This window comes from Arvicola amphibius, chromosome 1, assembly GCF_903992535.2.
Source record: "Arvicola amphibius chromosome 1, mArvAmp1.2, whole genome shotgun sequence".
NCBI classification, from domain to species: Eukaryota; Metazoa; Chordata; class Mammalia; order Rodentia; family Cricetidae; genus Arvicola; species Arvicola amphibius.
The window spans coordinates 186,006,799-186,021,393 of NC_052047.1; the positions used below are offsets into that span (position 1 = coordinate 186,006,799).

Below are 14,595 nucleotides of genomic sequence, written 5' to 3' on the forward strand. Positions count from 1 at the left end.
GTTTTTGGTTTTCTTAACGGAAAACTTCTACTTAGTCCTTTCTTCCTCTTTTAAATGTATTTGGTTACAGGTCTGTGACTAGACAAACAAGGTGAAAAGAGATCATTTAGTCTGCCTTATCCTTCAAACCCAGGACCTTAGAAACAAGGCAGCCCAAGAAGGAAGGGGACTCTCACCCCGGCTATACCATGATGCTGGCTGTCCATAGATGCCAGAGATGGCTATAGAACTAAAGAGAAGGCCACACTAGTTTGCCTCCTCTCCATCTTCCTGAGCTCTCATTAGAAGAGGAGAGGTGGCTCTGGTCATCTGGACCACTCAGAAAGAGGTAGGAAGGAATTCTCCAGACAGTTCCAGTGAGATGGGAAGATGGGGAAAAGCTAAGGCCGATACAACCCAGTGTCAGCTATAGAATTAATTCGAACCATGTCTGAAGAGTTTTGTTAGGTGAACAGCTGTAGGCTACAGTAGAGTCTGGCCTGCCTGTCTGACTGATAGGCACAGCAACTTCTGATGCCTCTAGTCTTTGTCTTCTAGTTGCTGATTACTGGCACAGAGCAGTTTAATCAAAAACCAAAGAAGGGGATCCAGTTTCTACAGGAAAAAGGCCTCCTCACCATCCCAATGGATAACACAGAGGTGGCCCAGTGGCTCCGAGAGAACCCTCGACTAGACAAGAAAATGATTGGAGAGTTCGTGAGCGACCGCAAAAACATTGACCTGTTGGAGAGTTTTGTGAGGTGAGGAAGAAATAAACTGTGTGGGGATTGGGAATATCTATCGCTCAGTCATGGTGTGGTCCTTTAGCATGCCCGAGGTTCACAGAAAAGAAAGAGATGTGGGCAAAGTGCAGGGGAAAGGAGAAAGGAAGGAGGAGTGTCTGAAGGGATAGGGCATTCTTCCCTCAAAGGAAGTCCCTGCCAGTTTCTGCTGATGACCAGCTCACATAAATACTCTTGCCTTTTCCTATGACGCATATCTGTTGAACCTGAAAGGGATGCAGGCTTTAGCAACCCTCCCCTATGTTCTAGTGGAAAGCACTGCACAGTGGCTTAGAGCAGGGTTCTAGACAAGAGTTTTGCTAATGTAAGTGCTAAGGTTAGGAATTTTGTTAGGAATGACCGGGCTGTACCACTCCTTTGCCAGACCTATCAGCCTTCTCTGTTTCACTAAGAGAAGGTTAGCTTGACCTGTGCAGCTTCCATGCCTCCAGTCCCTTCACTCTGCTTTCTCTCTGTAGCACCTTCAGCTTTCAGGGTCTGCGTCTTGATGAAGCTCTCCGACTGTACCTGGAAGCCTTCCGTTTGCCCGGGGAAGCACCAGTTATTCACAGATTGCTGGAAGCATTCACAGAGCATTGGAGGGTAGGTCTAGTGTCAGAAATTCAGTCAAGGATCCTGATCAGTTTTAGGGCATCTTTGTTACCTCAGCTCCTAAGAAGGTTCAGAGTCCACCAGAGTCTCTTTCCATGGAGAAACTTTAGTTAAGGAGTTGGCAAGAACTTGGCCATTTTCTGGCTGATAGTCCAACTTGTAAACCAACACTGACCAGTGGTTTGGTAGTAGCGAGAATATAAATGGCCAGAAAAGGACATTTGTCTTTGATTTTTCAGAACTGTAATGGCTCCCCATTTGCCAATAGCGATGCCTGCTTTGCCCTGGCCTATGCTGTGATCATGCTTAACACTGACCAGCACAACCACAATGCTCGCAAACAGAATGCACCGATGACCTTGGAGGTAAGCTTGGACTCCAACCAAGACAGAGATGATCCAGTACAGCTTTAAAAGTAACAAGAAAGATAAGGGAAATTTCCAGTTTATATGGGAGCCAGAGTTCTGTCAAGGGACTCAGGGAGGGCTGACCAATTCAGAAGGGGGACTGGGAAGGAGAATGGGTTCTTTCACTTAATTGTTTCCAAAGTCCTATTTATCACAGACTTAAGGAGTTCCTTGGGTGGTATACAGCATTAACACAAGGGAAAACATACTGGCCTATCTCTAGGATTTTCGAAAAAACCTAAAAGGTGTGAATGGAGGCAAGGACTTTGAGCAAGACATCCTGGAGGACATGTACCATGCCATCAAGTGAGTATCTCTGGAGAGTAGTGCAGCGTCTCTGCTACAGAGAAATACGTTGCTTTTCCTGTTGTCAGAGTCATATCAGACTGCAGTGACTCTCATGCCCTGGATTTAGCTTTGAGACTTACCTGGGCAGCCTCCTCTGTGACAGCTCATTTCTTGTTTAAAGACGCCTGAACCCAAGAATGGACCTCCAGGATTCCTTAGGGTCCATACAGATTGACTCTCTTGTGTGTATGTTTGGTACCAGGGACTGAACTAAGAATATGTTTCTTTGCAGAGCTACATCTCCAGTCCAAACTATTCCTCTTAAGTGAGGTATCATGAGCCAATTTCCTGATCCCAAATTACCTGGTTTTCCTGGAGAACTCACAAAATGCATTCTCTGGTTTGTAGAGTCATTATGCCCAGTACTAGAGGGTAGCTTGAGTCAGAGATAGGAAACTTAGTTGTTTTGGTAATGTTTTGAAACAGAGCCTCATATAGCTCCAGATTGCCTCAAACTTGCTATATAGCTGAACTCCTGATTTTGCATCGGTCTATCAAGTGCTAGAATTATAGATATGTGCCACCATATCTATATTGTTAGTTCTGTAAAATAAATTAGAAAAGGTGGGTGTTTATGCCCCTACCCAGAAAGAATGTGAACTCTGAAGGCATAGAGATGGGACTGTGAGATTATGAATGCATTTACTCTCTCCCTCGCCCGGAGGTGGGCTGCAAACAGATCACTTAGCTGCGGCTGTGATAGCCTCCTAGAATGGAGACACTTGTAGAGGTGAAACCCCTTTTCTTAGTTTGGAAGCCACATGTTCACAAGAGTGCATCTAGTTCTCTTCCCCTCTGACAGGAATGAGGAGATCGTGATGCCTGAGGAACAGACAGGCCTGGTCCGTGAGAACTATGTGTGGAGCGTGCTGCTTCATCGAGGTGCTACCCCTGAGGGCATATTCCTTCGCATCCCTCCTGGCAGCTATGACCTTGACCTCTTCACTATGACCTGGGGCCCCACTATTGCTGCTCTCTCTTATGTCTTTGATAAAAGCCTTGAGGAGACCATCATCCAAAAAGCCATCTCAGGCTTCAGGTAGCCCAACCTTGGCCTTGGTCTTCCTGTCTTTCCGTCTCACTAAGTTAACATGGGCTTGCCCCCATGCCTCTTTGACTCAGAATGGGATGTCTCCTGATTTTCTAGAGGGAGGCTAGAGCCTGGGAAATCTCAATCTTAAACAGACTGGAGTTAAAGGTTTCTTTCTGTGACCCATTGGGGAAGAACCAATAGGAAGCTGCTTAGGAACTTGAGAGGGCTGAGTGGCCTTCCAGTGACTGTTTCTGTCATGGGGGTGACATTACAGGAAGTGTGCCATGATCTCCGCCCACTATGGCCTCAGCGATGTGTTTGACAATCTCATCATCTCTCTGTGCAAGTTCACAGCTCTCAGTAGTGAGGTGAGTTGGAGCAGGAACTATGCTTAGAGCCCCAAAGGAGAATAAGCCTCAGCCATGGAGGCTGCATCCACCATATGTACCCACATGAACAAGCTTAGGCCATTTCTGACTGGCAAGTTCTAGAATGAGAATAGTGCCATCTCCTGTAATGGGATTGGGGAGGAGATACCATAGGAAGACCTTGGTCAGGTTGACCTTTCCCACTAATATTATAGGGAGCTTGAAGCATATCTAGCAGACAGACTGTCAGGGAACCATAGACCTGAAAGAGCCTCCTTTCCAGACATGAACCAATCTAAGCCTCTTGACATCCGCCTTTCCAGTCTATTGAGAACCTGCCCAGTGTGTTTGGAAGCAACCCTAAAGCTCACATTGCAGCCAAGACAGTATTCCATTTGGCCCATCGTCATGGTGACATCCTTCGGGAGGGCTGGAAGAATATCATGGAGGCTATGCTGCAGCTCTTCCGAGCCCAACTTTTACCCAAGGCTATGGTGGAGGTAATCCTTCCTTCTCCCCTTCTTCCTTCCCCCTTCCACCCACTGTCTTCCTTTCTTTCCTTTTTTCTTCCTTCCTTCCTTTCTTCTCTGTTTCTTTTGCATCATGTATCTTGATCCTATTCATTTCCCCATCCCTTCACATCTGCCCTCTGCCCCTGCACTGCCCCCCAAATTTAAAAAAAATGTAAGAGAAAAAGGGGAAAATAATGGAAGCTTCAGTGTGACACAGTGAGTCACACTATAAACCCCTTTGTCCATATATGTTTACTTACAAGTGTTCATTGCAAGGAGTCATTGGTCTGGTTTGAGGACTCTGGTTTTTACTATACTATCAATGCTGGGCCCTCACTGAGACTCATCCTAGATATCCTGTTATTGCCCTGTGTAGTGAAGTTTCTGCAGCTTTGGGTCTGCGGATCAGGCCCCTTCATGTGCTCCAGCAGATCAAAGATGGAGTGGGTATTGGGTCGGGCAAAATCATAACCCTGAGTCTGAGCCTAGGCAGTTGTAGGGTTGGTCCATCAGATGAGAAATGGAGACAACTCCATGGAGGTAAATCTTGATAGAATGTTAAAGACCTAGCCTTCTGTGCTGTGTATAGAATAGCACTAAACCTGATGCTTGCCAAAGCTCACTAGAGCATCTCAAAGATCTTAGAGAAAAGCTGTAAAGAAAGGCTGGCAGAAGCCATTGTCAGTCACCTCTTTTTTTTTTTAAGTTTTATTTACTTTTTACGTATACAGTGCCTTCATGTGTGCCTGCATGACAGAAGATGGTATCAGATCTCATTACAGATGGTTGTGAACCACCATGTGGTTGCCAGGAATTGTACTCAGGACCTCTGGAAGAGCAGCCAGTGCTCTTAACTTCTGAGCCATCTCTCCAGCCATCAGTCACCTGTTATAGAGCACACAATAGTATATGAACTGTCTACAGAACGAAATCCAGAGAACTTTGCCTGGGCCAGTGAGCACAAAGAATGTAAATATTATACAGAAAGAAATATTTATTTTTTGAGACAAGGTTTCGCTAAGTTGACTAGGTTAGTCTTGAACTTGCTATGTAGCTTCTGCGTCAGCCACTTCAGTGCTGACATTACAGTCAGTTCAGTGTCCCACTAGGCCCAGATCATTTCTTTTTCTTTTTTTTTTTTTTTCTTTTTTTTGTTTTTTGCTTTTCGAGATAGGGTTTTTCTGTCACTTTGGAGCCTGTTCTGGAACTTGTTCTTGTAGGCTAGGCTGGCCTTGAACTCACTCAAACTCAGGCAGAAATCCGCCTGCCTCTGCCTCCCGAGTGCTGGGGTTAAAGGTGTGCACCACCACCGCCTGGCCAGATCATTTCTTTTAACTATTTTTTAGATTTATGTGTATATGCATTTTGCCTGAAAATGTGTATATGCACCACATGCATACCTAATACCAATGGAGGTCAGAAGAGGGCATCAGATTCCTTGGCTCTGGAGTTATAGATGATTGTAACCCACCATGTTGATGCTAGGAACTAAACCCAGGTCCTCTGCAATAGCAGCAAGTGCTCTTAACCTCTGAGGGTCTCTCCAGACTCATAGAAATAAATCACTCTTGATCTGTTTTTCAGGTAGAAGATTTTGTGGATCCCAATGGCAAGATCTCTCTACAGCGGGAGGAGATGCCATCAAACCGGTAAGGGCAGACCCATTGGTCGAGGCTTTAGGTGAGGGAGGCAGTCAGAGTGTCGTTGCTCACCAGGACATGTATCCTACTCCTACAGAGGAGAGTCATCAGTACTTAGCTTTGTGAGCTGGCTGACACTGAGTGGTCCTGAGCAGTCTAGTGTACGGGGCCCATCCACAGAGAACCAGGAAGCCAAGAGAGTGGCCTTGGACTGTATCAAGGTAACTGCCTATCTATGTCTCATGAGAAATCCTAGACTCCATACTTCTAGAAAGAGGGGACCCTGTGAACTGAAGAGTATAATCATGTAGGGCTTGTAACAAGGACAATTCTTCCTGTTTTCCCTGGCTTTTGGAAATTCTCTTCCCTATAGCCTTTGTTATAAATTCCCTTTCTTATATTCCCTCTAGCAATGTGACCCAGAAAAAATGATCACAGAAAGCAAGTTCCTCCAGCTGGAATCACTGCAGGAGCTTATGAAGGTACAAGATGAGGAGTTCTGAGAGGCAAGGGGTAGTGGTGTGTGCCTCAATTTCTGTTGGGACAGAGCCAGTGGCTGGCTTCTCTTCCATTCCTACTTTTCCTGTTGTTGCCCTCTAGGCTCTGGTCTCAGTGACCCCAGATGAAGAGACATATGATGAAGAAGATGCTGCTTTTTGTCTGGAGATGCTGCTGAGGATCGTGTTGGAGAACAGGTGGGAGAGGGCAATCTTTAGCAGACCTATCCTGAGCTTGTGCCGAAGCCTAAAGCCATCTTGCTGAGTGGCTTCTGGGAGCAAGAAACACATGAAGCTCTGGGCACAAGGGGAGAGCTTGAGCTTGACTGCGTAGGGCACAATTCCAGTACTGTGAAAGGCCTAGGAGACTTACTTCCTAGTGGCCTGTCCAGTTGAGACTGTCCTTTACTCTTCATGATTTTTAGGGACCGTGTGGGCTGTGTATGGCAGACTGTTCGAGATCATCTATACCACTTGTGTGTTCAGGCACAAGATTTCTGCTTTCTTGTGGAACGGGCAGTGGTAGGGCTTCTACGCCTAGCCATTCGGCTGCTCCGGAGAGAAGAGATTAGTGGCCAGGTAAGCAAGTGCATGTAGGAGGATGGGCACATATGCAGGAATAAGGTCATAGTATCAACTGTGGATATGGCCTAAGCGTAAAGTCCATTCAGTATCCTGTATCTTTAGCACAGTGGTACACCTCAGGGCTGGTACAGTCTAACGGGGGCATTGAGGGTGAGCCTGGGATGGTTTTAGACATAAGGTTTGCTTTAGAGTTGGGCTGCTGCTGTTTTTTAGCAGTCCCTCATCTCATATATGGTTTCTTGTTCTGCGAGTGGAGGTGTTGAAGTTTCTCATCCTTACATGTAGAACCCTAAGAGTAAGATCTCATGGTTCAGGTATAAAAATTAGTACTGAACAACAGTTAGAGTCGACAGTCACAAGACTTAAGATCTGTACACAAAGCCATACTTCCACGTGATAATATGAACAAATGGAATTGAAATTAAGAAATGTAATGTCCAGGCTGGGGTGATGGCTTAGCCATTAAGAGCACTTGCTGCACTTGCAAAGGACCTGGGTTCAGTTCCCAGCACCCACTGATGGCTTCAACCATCCTTACTCTTATTCCAGAGGATTTTCTAACCTCTGCAGGTTCCAGGCACATGTATAGTGTGTATACATACATGTAGGCAAAGCATGTAGAATAGGAGGAGGAGAATACAGTTTCAGGCAGACATGGTAGTGTTGGAGAGAGGGTCCCTTTGTTCTGTCCCAGCTGTCCTGCTAACTTACACCCGTAATAACCACACAGAAATTGTATTAATTAAATTACTGCATGGCCCATTATCTCTAGCCTCTTATTGGCTAACTCTTACATCTTGATTTAACCCATTTCTATTAAATTTGTGTATTGCCACATAACTGTGGTTTACCAGCAAGACTCTAACCAGCATCCATCCCAGGTAGGAGATCCATGGCGTTCTGCCACTCTGCCCTTCTTCTTAGCATTCAGTTCTGTCTATTCCGCCTACCTAAGTTCTGCCCTATCAGGCCAAAGCAATTTCTTTATTAATTAACCAATGAAAACAACACAAATATAAAAGGACCTCCTACACCATGGTAGTGCATACCTTTAATCCCAGGGGCCAGGGACAGCCACAGTCAATCTCTGTGAATTTAAGTACAGCCAGAGTCACATAGACCTGTCTTCTAAAGAAGCAATTCCAACTTGGCATGGTGGTACATGACTTTAATCCTAGCATTTGGGGGGCAGAGGTAGGCAGATCTCTTTGAGTTTGAAGCCAACATAGTGAGTTTTAGGGCAGCCAGGGCTTGTAGAGAGACTGCTTCAGATAGGTAGACAGACGGATGGCAGACGGACGGACAGATGGACGGATGGATAGAGTACTACAGTTCTACACCGGATAATCAGGTATGGTCACCAGCCTGTATGATATCAGCATCCAGGAGATAGAGACAGACAGATCACCAGGGAATCATGGCACATGTTGTTTGTTTGTTTACAAGATAGGATATCACCATCTAGCTCTGACTAGAACTCGCTATGTAGACCAAATTAGCCTTGAACTCAAACTAACAGAAATCCTAGCAAGACAGGATTTTTCTTTTTTCTGACTAATGGTTATGATTTTATTAGTACATTTCTGGCATCACTTTTCATCAGGGAGACTAGAAAATTAATATGGGCAGGGTGAGTATAAAATTAATATATGCCACATACAGTGATCCTGTGCAGTAAATCTAATTGCACACTGAGCCAGAGAGTGAATAGAAGATAAGGCACACGCTGATTGATTTTCTTCATCAAAGCCTGCAAGATTTCATTTCATTAAATAGACAGCATATCTAAGAATGAATTTTATGTGATACTTGACAAAACAGGATTTTAATCCTTGTACTTGGGAGGTAGAGGCAGAGGCAAATTAGGAGTTTAAGGCCATCCTCAGCTCCATCCTTAGCTTCAAGGGCAAACTAGGCTATATATGACCTTGTCTCAAAAGAACAAACATAAAAGCAATACCACTTACAAGTACTCCAGATAAAGTGAAGTTCTTAGCCACCTTATAAAACATACAGCATTTATATGCTAAAAACTAGGAAATGGCCAGGCAGCAGTGGAACAGCCTTCAATCCCAGCACTCAGGAGACTGAGGTAGGCAAATCTCTGTGAGTTTGAGGCCAGCCTGGTCTACTTTGCATTCCTGGGATATAACTCACATTATTAGGCTTGGTATGGTAGCAAGTGTCTTTATGCACTTGGCCATCTCACCAGCATGGGTTTTTGTTGTTGGTCAGATTTGTTATTTTTGAAACAGTCCCACTGTGTAGCCCTGATTGGTTGTTTTGACTTAAGGTGTACCGTGTATCTCAGGATGGCCTCACAGTCTTCCTGCCTCTGCCTCCCTAAACTGGGATTACAGCTGTGCATTCCATGTTCTGCCACTCTAGCCAATATTAAACTTTGTTGTAGTAGTGATTATGTAGCATTGGGGGCTGGAGAGATGTCTCCAAGGTTAAGAGCGTTGACTCTTCTACCAATACACCCTGGTTGGACCTCCAGCACAGTAGCTAACAACCCTCTAGAGCTCCAGTTCCAGGAATCTGATGCCCTCTTCTGGCCTCCATAAAGACTGCATTGGTACACAGAAACATACAGTCAATACATACAGGCAAATCACCCATACACGTAAATAATAAATAATTTTTAAATTATGTAGCATAAATGAATAAATAGACAAAGCTATTGAACAAATAGATGATCCAGAAATAGACTCACACAAATGAGTCAACTGAATGGTTTGGGGCTGTTTTACTTTGGGTTTTTTTGTTTGGTTGGATTTTTTAAATATATATATTATGCACACAATATTCTGTCTGCGTGTATGCCTACAGGCCAGAAGAGGGCACCAGACCTCAGTACAGATGGTTGTGAGCCACCATGTGGTTGCTGGGAATTGAACTCAGGACCTTTGGAAGAGCAGGCAATGCTCTTAACTGCTCTTGGCCATCTCTCCAGCCCTATTTGGTTGGTTTTGATTTTGAGATAAGATCTTTTTATGTGACCCACACTGGCCATATTCCTGTCTCAATCTCCCAAGTGAACTTTGACTTAAACCTTTATTTTGTATAAAAATTAGACAAATGATAATTTAAAAGATATAATGGAGAGGGTAGAGAGATGGCTCAGTAATAGAGAACATTAGCTGTTCTTGCAACAACCTTGGGTTTGGATCCCAGCACCACATAGTAACTCACAACCATCTGTAACTCCAGTTCCAGAGGATACAGTGCCCTCTTGTGACCTCCTTGGGCAGCAGGCATGTACATGGTACACATAATGTATATGCATACATATAAAATAAAAGATCTAAAAAATAAGATATATATATATTGTAAAATCTTTAGATACATAGAGAAAATCTCAGGTTCTAAAACTAAGAATCTAATGTGGTTTACTAGATTATTACATACTTATTTTTTTTGTTTTTTGTTTTTTGTTTTTGTTTTTCGAGACAGGGTTTCTCTGTGGCTTTGGAGCCTGTCCTGGAACTAGCTCTTGTAGACCAGGCTGGTCTCGAACTCACAGAGATCCGCCTGCCTCTGCCTCCCGAGTGCTGGGATTAAAGGCGTGCGCCACCACCGCCCGGCTACATACTTATTTTTAAAGAAACTCAAAAAGTCTGAACACAAACACTGCACCATCAGGGAGGGCCTCAACTCCCATCTCCCCCTTTAGACCGCTCACACGAGCTTCTTCTGCTTCTTTGCATAACTTGAAATTCTTTCTTCCCCTCAAGTGTTTACACTCCGGCTACAAAGTGGAGCTGGGAAAGGTATAGGAAGATAAATAAGTCCTTCCTGCTCTTGTTACTGCACAAGCATCTGAAGTGACTGAAGAGCCTCGGTAGTAACAGGAAGTAAAGAACTTCTATGAAAGACTGGAATGCCTGCCCCTAGCAAGTCCTGTTACTGTTTCTTGTAATTTTTATGTCCCCTACAAAATAGGTCTGTAAGGGCATAGGCACATGAACTAACTAACGATTTATTTAGTCATTTTTTAGTTTTAAATTTTTTGAAACAGGGACTCACTGGATAGCCCTGACTGGCCTGGAACTCCACTATGTAGACCACACTAGCCTCAAACTCAGAGATTTGTCTGTCTCTCCCTCTTGAGTGCTGGCATTAAAGGTCTGTGCCACCACCCAACATGCCCAGCCCAATAAGTTTTTTTACTTGATATTAAAAGTACATTCCATAAGAGGACGGATTGATAAATTAGATTTTCAATCTATGAAAGCTTAATTGAAAAAATGAAAAGTTATAAAGCAATAGAAAATGTTTACAAATCATACTTGAGAAAAGTCTAGTATCAAAATGCAAACATGGGGGCTGGAGAGATGGCTCAGTGGTTGAGAGCACTGACTGCTCTTCCAGAGGACCCTGGTTCAATTCCCAGCACCCACATGGCAGCTCACAAATGTCTGTAACTCCAGTTCCAGGGGACCTGACACTCTCACACAGACATACACACCAATGCATATCAAATAAAAATATATAAATTATTTTAAAAAATGCAAACATGGGAAAAAGAGATAGTTCACAAATGATATACAAATAGCCAATAAGCCCATGAAATAGCATTTTCCATTAGGAAAATGCAAAAATAACACACATCACTATGTACTTACCAGAATAGCTAAAATTAAAAGTGAAAATACCAATTGCTGGCAAGGATACAGAGAAACTAGATTATTCATACATTTCATGGGGGAATAAAAAATAATATAGCTACTCTAATGGAAGTTTATTATAAAACTGAATATTCATTTACCAGAAAATACACTTTGGGGCATTTATCCCAGAAAAAATAAAGCCTTATTTTAACTTTAAAATATGTATGTAAATGTTCATTGAAGCTGTATTCATCAAAGCCAAAAGCTGGAGTCAGCCTGATGACTCGCAGGAAGAGAATACACTATGGTATGAACATGCTGTGGAATGCTGTTCAGCAGCCTAGAGCAGCAGACCCGATGTGTAAAGGCGTGGGTAGATCTCCAGGTGGGAGAGACTAGTCTTAAGCAATAGTTCCATCTAGATAACATTTTAGAATTCATAAAATTTTAGAAGTTGAGAGCAGATTGCTAAGGGTTATAAATGGGACCAGAGAAAAGGATTGGAAAAGTAGCTATCAAGCAGCAGCGTGGCTCCCATGGTGTAGGAACTTGTGGGTAGACAACCCTACACAGGTGATAAATTGTAGAACTCAGTATACCCTTAGTACACATATTAATTCAAGTAAAATTTGAGAGAGCCTGTGGAAAACAGTAGATTATTCCTAATTCTGTCCTGTTGCCATGTTATACTTCCTATAACATCATACTACCTTTGAGATGGACTAGACAAAGTATACAAGGAAACTCTATGTGTTGTTATAACTGTATGTGAACATATAATTAATAAAAATACCAATATTAAAATATGAAGCATGACCAAGGGTATACTTTAGCTGTAGAGTGCTTGCCTAATACATGCAAGGCCCTGGGTTCAATTCCCAGTACTCCAAAAGAAAAGAAGACAATACCAGATCAGTGACAGTTGAGTCCAAGCCAAACTCTCCACACTAGCGTAGATGACTGACTAATAGGGATGATCAGTCGGGAAACTTCTTCTATGTCTGTCCCACTTCCTGTTCCTCATCCCATCCCATCTCAGGTCCTGCTCTCCCTACGCATCTTGTTACTGATGAAGCCCAGCGTGCTGTCCAGAGTCAGCCATCAGGTTGCATACGGGCTCCATGAACTCCTCAAGACCAATGCAGCCAACATCCACTCTGGTGATGACTGGGCCACCCTCTTCACATTGCTGGAGTGCATCGGCTCAGGCGTGAAGCCTCCAGATGCTCTACAGGCCACAGCCAGGCCCGATGCTCCTGATGCTGGTATGTACTTTCCCAGGAAGATGCTCACTGTCAGATAAGCAGTTAGGACCCAGAAGCTGCTGTGGGAAAACAAAACACAGGTTATTATGGTCATCAAATTAAACACACCTGATCTCTGCCATCTGCTTCCAGATCTTCCTGTACATATTGACTACCCACAGGCTAGATAGCGTGAAGGCAAGTAGAGAGTGCAGAAAGTTATCAAGCCCTGTTTCTACTGTTTGGAAAACCATTTTACAGAAACCTATGTCCTATGCCACCACATTTCCCTAACAGCTGCTGTTAGTTACTCTCAGAAGGCCAAATTAGCTTGCTACCCTATTTGGTCAAGAGAGATGTTGTCCAGGACCAAAAAGTAAGCCAGGCATGAGAGAAGATGTCAAGCCTCAGCAACTTTCTTTCGGATCTGTTATCCTGTGCCATGTCCCATCTCTGCTCTTTCCCCTGCCTGGTTTAGGAGCGCAGTCAGACAGTGAGCTCACATCCTACCATCAAAATGATGTCAGCCTGGACCGTGGGTATACTTCCGACTCAGAAGTCTACACTGACCATGGCAGGCCTGGCAAGATACACCGATCAGCCACAGATGCTGATATGGTCAACAGTGGTTGGTTAGTGGTGAGTCCTGAGCCTGTAAGAAAGATTCTTGGTTCTCAGAGAGACATCTGAGGTACCTTAGAACAGGGGCCCCAACATGTATCATGTATATTTTATAGGTGGGGAAGGATGACATTGATAACTCCAAAGCAGGAGCAGGGCTCAGCAAGCCAGGCCCTTCACCCCTGGTTAATCAATATAGCCTCACAGTGGGCCTGGACCTGGGACCACATGACACTAAGTCCCTGCTCAAGTGTGTGGAATCATTGTCCTTCATTGTTCGTGATGCTGCTCACATCACCCCTGACAACTTTGAACTCTGTGTCAAGACTCTCCGCATCTTTGTTGAGGCCAGTCTGAATGGTGGTAAGTCACCTATTGAAGGGACAGTTGGGGTGTGAATCAGGTAGAGAGGGGAGAAAGCTATGGGAATGTGACCTAAGTCTGGCACTGCTCAGGGTGTAAGTCCCAGGACAAACGTGGCAAGAGTCACAAATATGACAGCAAAGGGAACCGCTTCAAGAAAAAACCCAAGGAGGGCTCAATGCTTCGGCGGCCCCGAACCTCCAACCAACATGCCACTCGGGGTGGACATAGTGATGAGGAAGAGGATGAAGGCGTGCCTGCCAGCTACCATACGGTGTCTTTACAGGTCAGTCAAGACGTAAGTATGGCACCCTTCACTTCTTCTCCTGAGACTCAGAACTTGGGTGGAACCAGGGAAAGTCAGAACTCAGAAGGAATACCCATTGTATGCTTCCCATCCCCTCAACCACTACCCTTTATCTGAAACCACCTGTAAGTCTTTGCTTATAGTATGCTTGTTCATTTGGAGACAGAGTCTCACTATGTAGTGCTAGCTTACCTGGAATTCCCCATGTATACTAAAACTCACACAGATCTGTTAGCCTCTGCCTCCTGCGTACTGAAGTCAAAGGCATGCGCCATCACAGCTGGCACTAAATTCAATTAGTATTTTTTGGGCTGGGGATTTATCTCAGTGGGTAGAGTACTTGTCTCGCATGTTCAAGACCCTTAGTTCAAATTTACATATTTAAAGACTTCATTTATTTAATACATAATGTAGGCACATGATACAGGGTTCAGAAGGTAGAAAAGATAGATTGATAAGAGTGAGCTTCCATTTATTCCTGTATCCAGCCAGAGATCCCCTTACTAGAGGTGGCTACATCTCTAGCATTTTGTCTATCCTTCCATAGTTAGTGTCTTTCAGGCTAACTTTATCTGACTAGATAAATGGAGAAACAGTTTCCTTCATAGTAGCCTTAGAAAGATGATGAAAAGCTGGCACGGTGGCACACGCCTTTAATCCCAGTACTCAGGAGGCAAAGGCAGG

The 14,595-nt window shown here is 44.1% G+C and overlaps 1 protein-coding gene across 4 annotated transcripts in view; it reads left to right on the forward strand.

Moving 5' to 3' along the window:
• Positions 1 to 14,595, forward strand: part of Gbf1 (golgi brefeldin A resistant guanine nucleotide exchange factor 1) — a 138,193-nt gene that overhangs the window by 118,548 nt on the left and 5,050 nt on the right. The window contains exons 18-33 of one of the 4 annotated variants that reach the window (XM_038324742.1): positions 538 to 740; positions 1,241 to 1,364; positions 1,613 to 1,738; positions 2,004 to 2,086; positions 2,931 to 3,167; positions 3,436 to 3,529; positions 3,853 to 4,029; positions 5,626 to 5,690; positions 5,779 to 5,902; positions 6,092 to 6,163; positions 6,282 to 6,376; positions 6,604 to 6,757; positions 12,416 to 12,641; positions 13,099 to 13,259; positions 13,358 to 13,604; positions 13,682 to 13,902. In XM_038324742.1, the coding sequence (XP_038180670.1) occupies positions 538 to 740; positions 1,241 to 1,364; positions 1,613 to 1,738; positions 2,004 to 2,086; positions 2,931 to 3,167; positions 3,436 to 3,529; positions 3,853 to 4,029; positions 5,626 to 5,690; positions 5,779 to 5,902; positions 6,092 to 6,163; positions 6,282 to 6,376; positions 6,604 to 6,757; positions 12,416 to 12,641; positions 13,099 to 13,259; positions 13,358 to 13,604; positions 13,682 to 13,902 (2,409 nt within the window). The remainder of the gene's footprint in view (positions 1 to 537; positions 741 to 1,240; positions 1,365 to 1,612; positions 1,739 to 2,003; positions 2,087 to 2,930; positions 3,168 to 3,435; positions 3,530 to 3,852; positions 4,030 to 5,625; positions 5,691 to 5,778; positions 5,903 to 6,091; positions 6,164 to 6,281; positions 6,377 to 6,603; positions 6,758 to 12,415; positions 12,642 to 13,098; positions 13,260 to 13,357; positions 13,605 to 13,681; positions 13,903 to 14,595) is intronic. The other 3 variants (XM_038324753.1, XM_038324761.2, XM_038324772.2) reach the window with 3 other exon arrangements.